This window comes from Lampetra planeri, chromosome 5 (assembly GCF_965212315.1).
Source record: "Lampetra planeri chromosome 5, kcLamPlan1.2.h2, whole genome shotgun sequence".
In the NCBI taxonomy this organism is placed as follows: Eukaryota; Metazoa; Chordata; class Hyperoartia; order Petromyzontiformes; family Petromyzontidae; genus Lampetra; species Lampetra planeri.
Genome location: NC_136111.1, coordinates 8,445,803 through 8,460,593, shown reverse-complemented (window position 1 = coordinate 8,460,593; position 14,791 = coordinate 8,445,803). Strand labels below are relative to the sequence as shown.

The following is a 14,791-nucleotide window of genomic DNA, read 5'->3' as shown; positions in this document are numbered from 1 at the left end:
TGGTTCTCGAATCGGATTGTGGTGCCGAATCGTAACAATTGAATCACCAGCAGGGTGAATCGTCACACCCCAAGCGGAAAGGTGAAGTCCAGCCCAAACGGGGATTTGAACTCGTCACCTTCAGTGAACTTGAGTGTTCTACAATAGTTACACCCAGATGGACACTTCAAGAATAATAACAATACAATTACACTGCAGAGTTGTGTATAAGATGCGCACTGCACTAAGAACACTCCCAGCGGTGGATATGAAACCATCATGCGCGGTTCTGCACAAGAACTTTATTGAAAACGATAAAGGATTTCAAAAAGTGGTTATAACCCAAATGTTTTCGATTGCACCAACACGATTTTTAATTTAACACGCGTAGGTAAAGTACCCTTAGGTAAAGTACCGTACTCATAGCTTGGAATAAATAAGTAAACTCGTGTATGCACTGCATGTAAAAAGTGCGTCTGCAAACATTTCATTGGTGGCATGCACTCACTTTTCAAGTGAAATACCCTTTCATAGAAACACAAAAACTCACCGCACGTGTGATAAACACTTGCCTCATCACGGAAGGAAATATACAGGGTGGCCCATAATTACATTTGGACAATGGCACGGTGGTTGGTGGGCTGGACTATTAACCAGGTGACCCGAGTTCGATTCCCAGCGATGGCTAACACCAGTGGTCAGTGAAATCTGCATCGGTCCTTGGTGCAGATGTTGACGGCAGAAATTCCGAAGGATCATTATGCACGTTAGCTTATTAGATGTATTCCAGTTATAAGGCAGTGTAAATGACAAATGTGGCGAGTTTATTTTTGTTAAAACGCGACTATATACCTGGTTACAGCTAAAAACATTACCCATTGCAACCACCCATACATTTGACTTTCCAAACTGTAATTTGGTCGCAAGTTGACAGGCAAGTACTGCACAGTGTGCCATTTCATAAATAATTATCACGTAACTTAATTAGTCCAGTTGTTATGCCCCCCTTGGTATTTTCACAAGAGATGGGGAAAGTCTTGACGCCGATTGCAGGTGGCTCAGTAGTGCTAAAACACAAATAGCAGAGACGCGTGAGAGGGCACCAACTGATGCTGCATTCCCACGACCACTTTAAACCGAGCCGTCCCGGTTCATGGACCGGGCCAATGGGCCGTGTGCAGATGGCCACGGCAGCCTGACACGGCCAAGCAAGCTGCGGTGAACTGCCCGTGGGCACACTCACGGGATCGACGCAGAAAGGAGATGCGACGTAGGACGCTTCAAACATTTCTAAATATGACTGCCTGGGATAGTGCGAGACAATTCAAGCAGGCAAGCCATTGAATGTTGATGGAAAACAATATTGCAATTGGGAAGAGGGGACAAGGGGGGATGAAGGAGGGCAAGGGCCGGGGGAGTGAGATCGTTCGGCCACAGCACCAGCACAAGAAGCGGAGCCTTGCTGGCACGGCAATGGAAACACAGGGTGAGATCCTGGGTTCATATTTCCGTAACTAAACCGGATTGCCAGGTCACGAGAGTTGATAGTCTCATACGATCGCTGCCACGAAATAAAACCCCCATCATCATATTAAATGTTGTTTTACTTCATTGTTATCTATTGCATTCAGTCTCTCGGCGACATATGGTTATGCTGCCATGCAATGATCACTATTCATTCGAGCACATGAAAGATGTTTCCCGTAGTGTGGATAAACAGTTGCTAATACTAATAACAAGTGGATGCTTATCTGCACTCTGCTTGGCTCGAAAGTAGGGGACGCAGGGAATTTGAAAGTCACAATCCTTACGATTGCGATTGCAAGTGCTCACCACAGCGCCCCCTGGCTGAACGAGAACTTATAACAGTGTGGATGGTGCCAACCGCTCCACACGCAAATTTCACACACGACACATAAACTTTAAACACAAGCGTCACACGGGTGTCACACACAGGCACACAGCACACGTGACACACACGTGATGCACACGCGACACACACGTGCGACACACAGGGGTGACACACGCATGGTGTGCGACTCAGAGCAGCGCGCAGGCCCGGAACATGAGCAGGCCGTGTTGGGGCCCCACGGTGAGCGGCACGCTCTCGCCGGCCGACACGAACACCACGCTCCCTCGGCCCAGCGCAACGGCGCGACCCGCGGCCTGAGCCTGCGCCTCGCCCCGCACCGTCAGCACGATGCTCGCAGAGTCCAGTGCGCGCAATGTGTACGAACGCTCGCCAGCCGGAACCTGGCAGAGATGCGGGGGGGGGGGGGTAGCGGCAATGGAGGGGAGAATGTGAGCGAAAAGGGGGGTTGAGCAAATAAAAACTGCACCATTACACGTGCCACAATGTCCATTGATTCACGGTTACATGTTATTTTGAAGAGTTACGTACGTAACAATTACATTCATTTACTTAGTACCACTCGTGACCGTAAGGTTGACAAATCCATGGCATACAACATATGCGAATCGAAAATAATCCGAGCTTCAAGGGCACAATCCGATGCACGAATTACGGCAGACGAATCGATTATTAAATCGCCGAATCAGTGCGAGGGCAAGCACCTCGATACGGATGACCGTGAAGTCCGGCACGGGGGGGTCGTAAACGAGGGCGTGGCGGTCCGAGGGGTCAGGCCGCGCCGGGAACAGCTTGGAGGCGGCGGGCGCCGGCGCGTAGTGCAGCATGCCGCACAGCGTGTCCACGTCGATGAACTTGGGCGTGAGTCCCGCGCGAACCGTGTTGTCGGAGCACGCCATGCACTCGATGCAGTCTGCGTCGGTGTCACGCGGGGGCGGTCCCGGGTCAATGTTGAATGACAAACGCCAGAGGGAAAAGTGTCCCTCTTTTCTTTGCTTTTGCAAAACAACAAGAACCCCGGTAGAAGGTACAGACCGCAACAAGGGGGCCTACAGGCGCGCCCCGAACTCAGCACTCCCGGGTCCAAAGATGGGCGGAGGAGATTGGTGGAGCATCGGTTATTATATGGGAGGTGGGGGTAAGATAAGGGAAGAGGTACAAAGGTAGGGGGGGCCTACAGGCGCGCCAAGTGAACTTCCCATCAAAGGTCCCGCGGGGCAACTATTAACTTCTGTCCATCCCCCAAAGGGGGCAGGGGTGAGAAAAATGTCTCTTAGAATAAACAATTAAGTACCACAGCAAGACGGGTTTCAACTAAAAGTCCACACAACACAATTTGGATCTATATAGTGTTGACATCAGGGGCAGGGAACCTTTGGATTATTGAGAGACCAAACCACTAAACACACCTTTCGCAGGCCACACGTTGGCACGCAGCTTAGCGTTGTCCACTAATTACGTGAAAGTTCAAATGCGTTGTGATTAAGGGCGCTAAAATTGGAGCAGTGTTGCCAGGTTGAAAAGTGTGGGCCCGTAGGTTCGCGACACACACTATGAACTTTCATACGTCGACACGGCTTGGTTTCACAAACAAGCTCAACATACCGCCATCTCCTGGCCACTTCACAGAGGCCAGCAGGTTGTGGAAGCCGTATAAATCAGCGTGATCCACCAACCCTTGACATCCAAGAAGTTAGATCACAGGCATGCACCACCACGCCCAGCTCAACCAAGTGCAGAACTCTTTACCTTCAGCTTCCATCATCATCATTATCATCAGCAGCAGCTATCCTCTATCCACTGCTGGAATAAGACCTCGCTGATTGGTTGCCAAGCTCTCTAACTGTTGCGTGACCCGGCGACCGGTATGACCTCGAGAGCCGCACCTCCGGACAGGTAGGCGTGAGGCTCGTTAGCGCCCAGGAACATGGCTTCTCCGGGCTGCAGCGTGATGTGGTTGAGGAAGTAGATGACAAAGCAGCCGACATCAGCGGGAAACTGGGAGTGCAGACGAAGGAGGAGGGGCCCGAGACTCGATGAGGTGTCCTTGCCCTCGGCGACTGTGGGCACACACACGTGAGCACGTGCACACACACACACGTGAGCACGCGCACACACACACGCAGGCGTAAGGCACGCGCAGTAACCACCACCAGCTACTGCCAATTGGTGATCACATAACCACGATGCTTCGGCCAGGTGAGGAACACTCTTGTTCTTTCATATTGCAAGATAAAACTGTGTGCCTTAGGTACAGATAGGCACAAATACACATACACCAAGACACGAAGGCACTCACACACAGAGACATTATGACACAGATTAGCCAAAGTCCTCATGAGTTCCTGCCCATTGAGTGTAGGTGAGGCGCTCATCCCCACTCAGTTTCTCAACAGGACGAGCGGTAAAAAAAATTGTATTTTACGTTTCATCTTCCTTTACGCCTCTTGGCAATCGCTCAGCGCTCTCAAACGTACGTCGCCAATTGTGATTGCGATCACAACAGCGCTTGACCTATTCTATCTGCACCTTCTGCAGTGGCTGGAGCACGCGTGCGTGCGTACGTGTGCGCGTGCGCACGTGCACGCACCCGTGCCCCCCGCGCCCGGCGCCATCTCCCGTACCGTCCTTGGAGATGCGCGCCACCAGGCCCCCGAGCTGCTCGGCGAACAGCCGCTTGTCGCACGTCATGACGGCGGAGAAACAGCGTTTCAGCGCCGCCGCCGCCACCTTCGCGTCGTCTCCCACGCCGCCCTGCAGCTCCGCGGCCGCCCCCTCTCCCACCACGGCCCGCAACTCGGGAACGTCTGCGGGCAGAGAAATGCCACGGCACGAGGTACCCTCGTCACCGGACGATCGTGTGGTCACGGCCTATTGCTGAAGTTCCAGGATAAAAAGAGCTTAAAATTGCGTAAAGAAGGCACGCTTGGTGAGGTGCATGCTTGGAATTACAATGACAGACGGAAAGAGAAACAACATGGATACGAGAACATATCCAGGTTAAAGGCATAGTTTTTGCTATGACAGAACATCATGGCCTATGTCATTCATCATTCATGCAACAGAGGCGAGCAATGCACAATACCATACAACCCCCCCCCCCAACCTCCTTTCTTGCCTGTACAGCCCACCACAGACAGCTCCACCAAAACCAGGATGAGCATTGTAGACAACCAATTGCAGTCTGCCTCGGGATACAGTCAACTGCCCCATATGAAGTACTACAAACGATTTCATTTACACAATCGTTTTTGTACCTACAAAGTTAAAATCGCACCTCATCCATCTGTCCCCCTCCTCGTCGTTAATGATTTGCACGGGGAAAGAGGCTCCGGTCAAGAGAGAGAAAAGTGAAGTGCGATACCCGGGCCAGCGGGATTTGGGAGTGCGGCACAAACCCGCAAGCGACCTTTGTAAAATGTTGCGCAGAGTTTCCGTGAATGCACACACCCCCGGCGCTCTCGGGAACAAGCCGTGTGCGTGTAAACCTCGGCGCTGCATGGGTGCCAAGTTACCGCACGTGCGTCAAAACTCTCAATTCCGCGACAGGATATATTCTGTAATTCCATTCCTACCAGATGCAAACCAGATAGAAACGTCCGCTTCTGAGTGAAAGGGGGCCGTTGTGTGTTAACCACAAGTGGCCTCTGATGGACTGGGTGAAGGTTTTTTTTTCAATTATACAAAAAAAATGTTTGCCGCCAGCTGTTTGGGAAGCAGCCAGCAGCGATGCATTAAAGGCGACGCTTAATGCCTCTTTATAGAGAGGTGCATTATCCGATGTTGGCAACAGTTAACATGAAATGCAACGTGATTATTTTGGTGCTGGTGCGTCAACGTTAGTTCATTCAATGCAATGCCACCACCTCAAATAACCAGGGTTGTAAATGAGCAGCATCGACACTATTTAAGTGAAACAGAAGGATGATACGTGATCACGAGGTGTGATGACTTCCGACCCCTTTGGTCACGATAACGTCTTAACCTTATAGGTCGTTTTGTGCTTTCTTTATTGTTCACCTTAACGGAGCAGAAGGCAACACCGCACCCTCAAAGCACAGACGAACACTACGGCTACAGCTGCATCCGGAAGCACATTTCTCAATCGCAGCACTGCAGGGATCACTCACTATGTAGGAAATCCAGGATTTCCTGTGTCGGGCGGAATCCGCACAAGCCCTCGAAGGGTGTGAGGGCGATCGCCATCTCGGGCTTGTGGTTGGCATCTGGGTAGTGCTGAGGAAACTTGGCGTGAAGCTCTTCGGCGTGAGACTGCCCGGTGGAGATAGGCAAACATACATACACGGATCATAACAACAACAACAACACAATGAGGCATTACATTATTAAGCAGGGTGGTTTCATGCCACGGTCAAGAGTAAATCTTTCAGCCAGTGCCGATGATGCCACTCCACTTTGTTATCAGAACCTTTCTTCTGTTAGAGATTCCCAAACTGTTGCAGTTGACGAACAAGAATAAATGTTCTTAGTCTTGTCATCGCCACCCTCTAGATTGTTATACAGTCAACAAGTCCGTAGAGGACACATCTTACAGCCTCATCGCTTCCCCTATGTGGCTTTAAGTCTTCCCCTAGTCTGCAAAATTCTGGGTCCCACTCCAATGGCTGTCTCGATAACCTGCTCTACGCCACCTTGGACACTTGTCCCACCCATCACTCTCACATTCCTGCCAACATTTGCAATGCTTTCCTCTCATTTTATATTCACAAATTTCCAGTTGCATCCCCTCTCCATGAAATTTATAGCATCCTAGCAACAGATGCCTGAACTCAAGAGACCAAACAGTTATTTTGCCGTTTACGAATTCCCTAACAAGATCTGCTTCCCTCGCACGCCCCATGCCTCACCTTGTTGGGGTGCGCCTGGATGGACAGCGCCATGTTGACGGACAGCACCTTGAAGAGGAAGGGCAACTGATCGCCGAAGCGATCCCTGACCTTCGACCCCAGTGAATCTGGGTGAGCTGCAATCCACTGCGACAGCATGGGCGGCTGCACTCGATCATCCCGGATCTGTGCATCCCCCTTCGGGTGGGTGCCCATCCACAGCTGGCGGCGATGGCAGTGCCGGGGAGAGTAGTGGAGGAAGATTAAACAAGACAGCAGACATGCTCGGTGCTTGACATTTCTCTCGTGAATTTGTATTGGCTCTTCTAGCCTTGAATGTCTAAAATGAATCGTGAGAAACGAGCGTGAGATATGAAGAGGCCAAGCCATATCCTCCTCCACCTTGTGTCTGCCGCACACATATATGAAGGGGCGACACCGCCTATGTATGTATGTATGTTGAACATCTTTCGCAACGTACGTATCCAACCGTGCTAATCGAAGGCGCGGGAGAAGGACAACAAAACACGTAAATCCGTTCTAAAGAAATGAGTTTTCAATCAAAATTTAAAACTGCATAGCTCCAGTGGCTTCCTAATATCGGAAGGAAGAGCGTTCCAAACGGCCGCAGAAGCTCATAGGAACGCGCGCCCATACAGCGACCCCCTTTGCTTGATGTCTACGCCCAAAGAGACGCTGCCGGTGATGCCGATGGTCCCTCACCTCGGCGTAGGGCTGCCCGGGCTCGACGCGCTGGGCGGTGTCGCTGGCCGCCACGAGCTGCGCCACCTCGCTCGCCAGGCCCAGCTTGCCCCAGGCGTACTGCTGCACGGCGCAGCGTAGCGGGAACACTGTCAGGTGAGACGGGGAGTGGTAAGCAGGCTCGTTCAACCACAGCCATCTTCAACCCAGCAACGCAAAACGACATTCAACTGGAATCATGTTTTAACAAAGCTAAGCATAAACTTAGCTTGGTCTCAAAAATGTCACTTAACTTAAGCTCACAATGAAGCTGAGATGAAACTCACAGACCTTTAACTTAAGCGACGCATAAACCTAAACTTGGATTCAACTCAATTACATTTAAGCTAGTATTCAACTTGCAGCTTCCCCTTAAACTAAGCTCAAACCCAAGCCAAGATTCGTTGCAGTGTTCATTTCAATTATGTTACCAAATGTTGAATTGTAGCCACAACTAAGCTTACGTTTTAAGAAGTATCTCATGCATGCATCTAGAACTTTTACACAAGGTATATGTTATGTCAATCATTATATTACAATGTAGACTGACGTTAACCATATGTAATGATTACCACAATGGTTATTTGGAATTAACACAATATATAACGTCATTAAGTTGGTATTTAAGTAAATATACGAAACTTGTTTCCAGTAGGTTAGGTTGATCCCGATTCTGACTTGTAATGTGTCATTATCATATTCAGTGTTTGTATTGCATGAGCAGTACTCTATTATTTTTCACCCCTAGCATATAACAAGTGTACCCTGAAAGGACCACATCTCATACAAGCCCCTAATCTTACTCCGGTCATCGCGATCGTTTGACCATGAGGGCACCCATTATGCTGCCTGTCTGTATATCCACCACCTCACAATCCCATTCATCGTTTTCATTTCGTGATCACGATTCGAATTCAGAATAATTTTTGCCATTGGATCATGTACCGCATTCACTAGAGCCTCTAGTGAATGCAGTAAAGGATCCAATTATATACATATTATATGAACGTAAAAACGTATTCTTAAGACACTATTCGATTTGAGTACGGTGTGCACTGTGTGTGTACTGTTTGTGTACTGCTTAAGCAGCTTCTGTTTGGCCAGATAGAGGGGACTAAACAGTTGCAGTACGGGCTGGAGAAGAGATGGACTGATGTGGTATTGAAGGATGTGGAGCTAATCAGATTTGCCGATGACTGGTACCAACTTAACTATTTATTACACAGACGATCCCGTTGAGAAAAATCTATATTGCAGAAAACGAGTACATGGTGCTCAGGAATATAGCATTGCACAACCAATAAACGAGGTATTTAACAGTTGTAAACAAAACACACCAATTTAAAGAATACAGTGCAAATATGACAGCAAGGGGTACCAAAAAAGGTTAGGTATAGGTGCAAGTATGCTCATGAAGGATGCTACTGGGCCGTGAGAGGCAGGCATCCAATAACAGCGGAGGGGGGAAGAGCAGTGCTCACAAACGCAGCAACATGGTACTGTGGAGAGCGCATCTGCCAGTCATTTCAGTCAACTCATAGGTCTGTCCTGTGATCTCCTGCCAGCAGCCTTCAACGCTTGACATGGCCTCAAGGTGCACCTAGCCTGGCACTGCACACCTACGCCCTGGCCACCTTTGTATTACTCCTGTATTTCCTGTATCTCCTGTATTTACCCTCTCCTTTTTGCAGCTCTCTTTGTCTTCTACAGCCATAGCTGCACACCAAAGTGTTATGCCGTTGGAATCCAACCCAGAGGTGGTGAACTGCTGCCCCTGCTAGGGCCTGGGGGCGCGGGATCTGCTGAGGTTGGACGGGAGCAGCGTGGTCGCAAGTCTCTCACCCAACGCACACTCTCGTCCTACCTCTGTCCCGAGCTGTCCACCACTGCGGAGAAGATGAGGGGGCGGCCACCCACGGGGACGTATACCATGTAACCCAGCCAGTGCAGACGCTGCGCGGCATTCTTGGAATCGTGCACGCGCTGGCCAACGTGCCCCACGCTGCGATGCATCGGGACAGTGACTCTCCCTTCAACACATTCCTTGAGGAGACGAAGTTGCTGAGCCGCCAGAAGCAAGGAGAATGGCTTCAGAGTGACGAGGCCATTCGTAAGGCTCACTTCGCTTGTGGGAGTCAAGGCCAGTTTCAGGTGACGGCCGAGGGGTCAAGTGTGGATCTCCACTACGTGGCGCTGGTGGCGTGGGAGGGCAAACTATGAGCTAGACGGGTGGAAGTCAGCCCCGGTGGACCATGGGCCTTTGAGCAAGAACTCCGTGCTGGAGGACGCTGCAAGGGTCTGCCGTTCCCTTGTCCCCCGCATCACTGGTGATCTCCACTTCTCTGCTCTTGTGCTGTGGGAGGAGAGCGCCGCCTGAAGACCCAGATCACAGAGGCCATAACCCAGAGTCCACAACCGACACTCCAAATTCCAGAATCCAGAGTATAAAGTCAGGATGCTAGATTCAGATACCTGAAGTCCAAATACCAAAACCCGGAGTCTGGAATATGAAGCCTAGTTTGGATTATGGATTCAGGAATCTCACGCCTAGATTTCAGAACCTGCAGTCTATTAGGAGTCCCGGTTATGGATTCAGGATCCTGGAGTCCTGATTTCAAAACCTGGTTTGGGAGTATGGATCACGGATTAAGGTCCGAGTCTGCCAGCCCTTGACTGACTTGACACGGACCCTACCCTGACCCCTCCGCGTCAAAAACTTGGCCACTCGTTGCAGAGGTACACGCTTCGATTCCGGTGGGCCACCCTGGTAAATACTGCGGTGTGTATTCACCGCAAAAACACACTACCACAACCACACAACGTCTACTTCACTCAGTGGACGTTACAAGCCCCGTGACGTTATTAGCAAGAGCTAGGCCATTGTGTGCCGGCGTCACGACTACAAATTTCTTCAATTACACCGCCAATTCATCACTCAATAACAGTGGCTTAACTACACGATCAGCTCAGGGGGTGTGCAGAAATCAGGCAAGTGTGGCCCCAACACTTGATCTGCGCACTTTGCGGAAGCCAAACGTTGCTGCTCCACAATGAAATTTAACACGTGGAACGTAAATTAAAGCATTTCCCTAATTTGCTTTAATTTAAACCGCGTTTTAATGTGTTGTTATGTTTCTACTGTTGAAAGCAAACCTCATGGTGGGTGTGAAGCTTTGGCCACCAGGGGGGGGGCAAGTCACCCCCTGCTCCCCGAGCTCGCTACGTTCCTGCCTCAATGGGGGACCTCTCTCTCTCACACACACACACCAACAACAACAACCATCGTCCCTCCTACTGCGACACAACTTAGCAAGACGATGCCGACAAAGAGTCTTTGCTTGGTCAACACGTGGGATGAGGCATCGCAAGCCGTAAGCGCCCTGGTGACAGCCACCACCACCAACTTCGTGGCGAACGGCGGCTGCTGCTGTTGTTGTTGTTGGGATGTGACGCTAGATAAATGCACATTGTATGTATGTACATTGTATTGTACACACACACGCACACGTCAACACACGTGTGCGTGTGTGTTGACGGTGGTGTAGTGGTTAGAGCGCTGCGCTTCGAACCCGGCGACCCGAGTTCAATTCCCGCTCACGGCCAACATCAGTGACGATTATCTCAACCGATTATCTGAACCGGTGCTTGGCCTCCCCTAGGTCGACTCAGCCTCAAATGAGTAGCTGGTGCGGTGTGTAGAACATCGCCACTGGGGATACAAAGGCGGCCGGGCGTGGTGCTGGCTAACAGCACTTGTCCGAACAGGTTATACGATGGGTTGTCTTTGCCTTGTGTGTATGCGTGTATTGATGTGCGCATTAATTATGTTTGTCAATCGTTAAAAGTATAATTTGCCTCGACAAGACAGATCCCGTAGCGGCCTAGGCAAGCCCCCTCGTCGCCTAGACGCTCCGCCGGGTCTCCCTCGTCTCTTCCGGCAGAGCACTCCGATTGCACGGGTCAAGACTGAATTCGGTCAAAACTGAACTCACAAATGCAACGGCGCGCAGATGACGCGACTGCGAGCACCACATGTGAACGATAACACACAGCATTGTACTCGTAATAATAAATAATAATAAAGTTGTTTTATTGAATGCAAGAGATTCACCTTTAATGTCCTCCATCACGAAGTCGCAGCGACTGCTCCACGGTGCCGAGACGCCGCCTCCTCCTCCTTGACGTGCAGGCGCGTTCCACGTGACACGGTGACCCCCCCCATCCCCCTCCCAATCCCCCCCAACCCCCCCCATCCCCCCCCCATTCCCCCCCCCCCATTCCAACCCCCCTCAACCCCCAGTCCCCCTCCTTCACCCCCCATTCCCCCCTTCCCCCTCCACCCCCCCATTCCATCCCCCCCATTCCGCCAACCTCCACCCCCATTCCCCCCCTCCACCTCCCCCATTCACCCCCCTCCACCCCCCCATTCCATCCCCCCCATTCCGCCCACCTCCACCCCCCCCCCAGTCCCCCCCTTCACCCCCCTCCACCCCCCCAGTCCCCCCTTCACCCCCCTCCACCCCCCCCTTCACCCCCCTCCACCTCCCCCATTCCCCACCTCCACCCCCCCATTCACCCCCTCCACCCCCCCACATCCCCCTAGACCCCCTCACATCCCCCCACTCCCCCCTCCACCCCCCCACTCCCTCCACTCCACTCCCCCCTCCACCCCCCCCACACCCCTCTTCCACCCCCCCTCCCCTCCCCATCGTTACCCAAGTGAAACATCTCAAATTGACTCATGGGGAAACACAAAGATGGGTGCAGGAATTACATGACCAAAACAAAACCTTTCGGTTTTTAATCTCATTTAATGTAGATGTGGCGCAATGTGTCCATGTACACAACGTGAACAACACTCCCGAACTGCGTGTGCAGAGCCAATCGAATTTGACAGCAGACACAACACCGAAGCAGCTGACACACTCTCTGCAGCGTGGCGACACTGCACTGACGATCCCCACTCAGGGTGAGGGACGTACTCGCTTGGCAGCTTGGACATTCGAGTTTCGCTGTGATGGCAATGCCTCACAAGACAAGTAGAATACACCATGGGTAGAGTTACAACATTGCTTTCATTACACAAGCAGTTCTTATAGGCCGCGCGTTAAGGATGTTCAAGACAGAAACAAGGGGTGACCAGCTGGCGTAAGGGTCAGACACACCTCCGATTAGCACGGTTGGCTACGTACGGTGCGATAGAAGTTCAACACACGTACGCTGAGCCGGAAAAGCTGATATATTGGGTCCAAATCTGGGTTTCAGCTGCCTGCGATTAAAGTGGGGCCTCAAGTTTTAGTGAGCTGATGTTCTCAACCTGGTCATCAATCGCTGCACAAATAATCCACGACTTCATTTTCCAAATTTCTAGCTGTGAGAAGGAAACAACGTAGAAAAGTGCAGCATCCACGGTGTGGAGTAAAGGTCATTTTAAATGCCCTCTGAATCAGTTGTGTGTTATCCCCTTCTGTGGCTCCGTTCTCGAGCACACTGCTGCTCTGCCAGAGTTGCGGATGGACACTGAAGCTCGCGGATAGAACAATTTCCATATGAATTCGAGAAGACGAAAACGATCTGAAAGAAGCTGCTGTAAACATACACAAGTGATGTGTGTGTGCAGTGCCGGATTATCCTAGGCACACAAGTAGCTGCAAATGCTACGGGCCCCGCACTTGCTCTATTACTAAAGTACTATACTGCCTTCAACTTTTATGAATGACTGGGTGTTTAATGTTAGCTATGTGTTGTATTATCTGGCTGTATACCAAATGAAAAAATACAATTACTTTACTATGCAAGTAAAAAAGAAGTGTTTTAATATTTGTGTTGTTTTATTAAGGGCCCCTTTATAACATACTACAGGCCCCGAACTAGCTTAATCCGGCACTATGCGTGGCGTTATATCTCTTGAGGGTTGTCACGTTTTGCGGGTATAAGCTCACAAAGCCTCGTCGCTGTGACCGTTTACATCTCAGCATGTTTACATCTTGTTGTGCACAGTATTATTAATAGACATTACTCAAGAGACACGTGGGCCGGATTCACTGGTAAAAACAAAGTGTCGACCTCAACTGCAATGTTACGGTGGCTCAAGAGAGCAGCCACAAGGGTTTATTTAACATCTCCCTACAGAGTGGTAACGCGACGTGTAAAGTCTCAATGCTCACGGAGTTATCAGCAGTCATTTACTGTAAAATAGGCGACACGTAACGCGACTGTGAAAAACGGTGCACAAATCACAGCACACAAGTGGCCCAATGTGTACGAATATTTTTTTTTATTAAAATAATCCCAATTTTTTCTTCTTTTTACTGTTCAATGGAAATCCAGTGTGTGATTATCGTTATTTGGCTCAACCAAAACAGCCGCATCTAATTCTAGATTTGAAGTTTTCGTGACTGAAAGGATTCATACTCTTTGGTTTCTTTTTAGCCGCATCTAGTTTGGCCTGTGCGGCCCAATCGCACGCTGGGAATAAGTGAGAATGAGGCGCCACTGAGTGACGATAGCTGGGCACGGTGACTTTCGCTCCGTAAATATTGCTACGCACTAACGGAAACAATGTATTCTGGGAAAGTTTAAAACAAACAAAAAACCCCGCAAGATACCAAGTTTATATCTGCACGAAAAAAGATGTTCTAATATAGCTCGTGTCTTTATTTAAAAACCTTTTTGTCAGTTTAAGCTGACGCCGACAGAGAGATAGATGTATGACCCCTTCATATAATCGAACCTACACAATATGTAAAGAAACAATGGCTTTTGTATAATTTCAGAAATGAAAGTACATCAATTGACACTTATATGTGCTTAGGTGCTTGATGAGCAGGTTTTAAGTTGAATTCTCGATCGGGTATCCAATCAGCCCAGCATCCCATTCACAGCACGATAAAATGAGTATCACTTTGTGGCAAGTGAATTGTGGTCATCCCGTGTAGAAACTGGCCCCTGCCATGGGAATGTGGAATTTCCACCTCTGGCTATGGGCCACCTACAGAAGTGAATGCCATACAATGCTCGTTTGAGCAGGAACGAATTTAATTTTAACGAACAGTAGAACAACGTTCAGCTAAACAGCAAAGCATTTTCTGGGAAAAGGAAAATAATTCCCATTAATAAATGTTACAAAATTAAAATGAATCCACAGGAAGTGTTTGCACTTCTGCATGCATCTCATTTGATGTCGCCCCTACATCTTACACTGTATTCCCTCTCCACAAGCCATATGACGATTCACCCCTTCAACGATTCTATTAATTGCTATTATTCAGCTTCACGGTTCAAATAAATAATCGATTATTCTTCGTCGCGTTTGCATCGTTGTCCGTATGTTTTTGCATGTAGCCTCTTATTT

The 14,791-nt window shown here is 49.8% G+C and overlaps 2 protein-coding genes across 4 annotated transcripts; one reads left to right on the top strand and one right to left on the bottom strand.

Annotated features, from left to right (window-relative positions):
- Window positions 1-261: 261 nt before the first annotated feature.
- Window positions 262-11,630, bottom strand: MPI (mannose phosphate isomerase). 3 transcript variants are annotated; one of them, XM_078594321.1, is made up of 8 exons: window positions 11,549-11,630; window positions 7,420-7,547; window positions 6,718-6,918; window positions 5,980-6,121; window positions 4,474-4,656; window positions 3,736-3,909; window positions 2,554-2,762; window positions 262-2,232 (listed from the first exon to the last, which is right to left on the bottom strand). In XM_078594321.1, the coding sequence occupies exons 1-8, from the start codon at window positions 11,562-11,564 to the stop codon at window positions 2,020-2,022; spliced, it is 1,266 nt and encodes a 421-aa protein (XP_078450447.1). In that variant the 5' UTR covers window positions 11,565-11,630; the 3' UTR covers window positions 262-2,019. The 3 variants fall into 3 exon arrangements, with proteins under 3 accessions (XP_078450447.1, XP_078450448.1, XP_078450446.1); XM_078594322.1 differs by lacking the exons at window positions 7,420-7,547; window positions 11,549-11,630 and having other exon boundaries at window positions 4,474-4,690; window positions 6,718-7,411; XM_078594320.1 differs by lacking the exons at window positions 7,420-7,547; window positions 11,549-11,630 and having other exon boundaries at window positions 6,718-7,409.
- Window positions 8,856-10,003, top strand: LOC144719187 (ubiquitin carboxyl-terminal hydrolase isozyme L3-like). The gene is given in 4 exon segments (XM_078595086.1): window positions 8,856-8,933; window positions 9,129-9,269; window positions 9,271-9,638; window positions 9,640-10,003. Coding segments are annotated over 4 exon segments (762 nt in total). The 3' UTR covers window positions 9,815-10,003.
- Window positions 11,631-14,791: the final 3,161 nt, after the last annotated feature.

What these genes read in the sequence shown, in the direction of transcription:
- MPI (XM_078594320.1), bottom strand. Translation starts at nt 7,086, where the DNA reads ATGGCTTGGCCTCTTCATATCTCACGCTCGTTTCTCACGATTCATTTT. An exon ending in AATCCTGGATTTCCTACATA is followed by an intron (nt 4,657 to 5,979) that starts GTGAGTGATCCC and finishes CTCTGCCCGCAG; the next exon opens with ACGTTCCCGAGTTGCGGGCC. An exon ending in TCACGCCTACCTGTCCGGAG is followed by an intron (nt 2,763 to 3,735) that starts GTGCGGCTCTCG and finishes ACACCGACGCAG; the next exon opens with ACTGCATCGAGTGCATGGCG.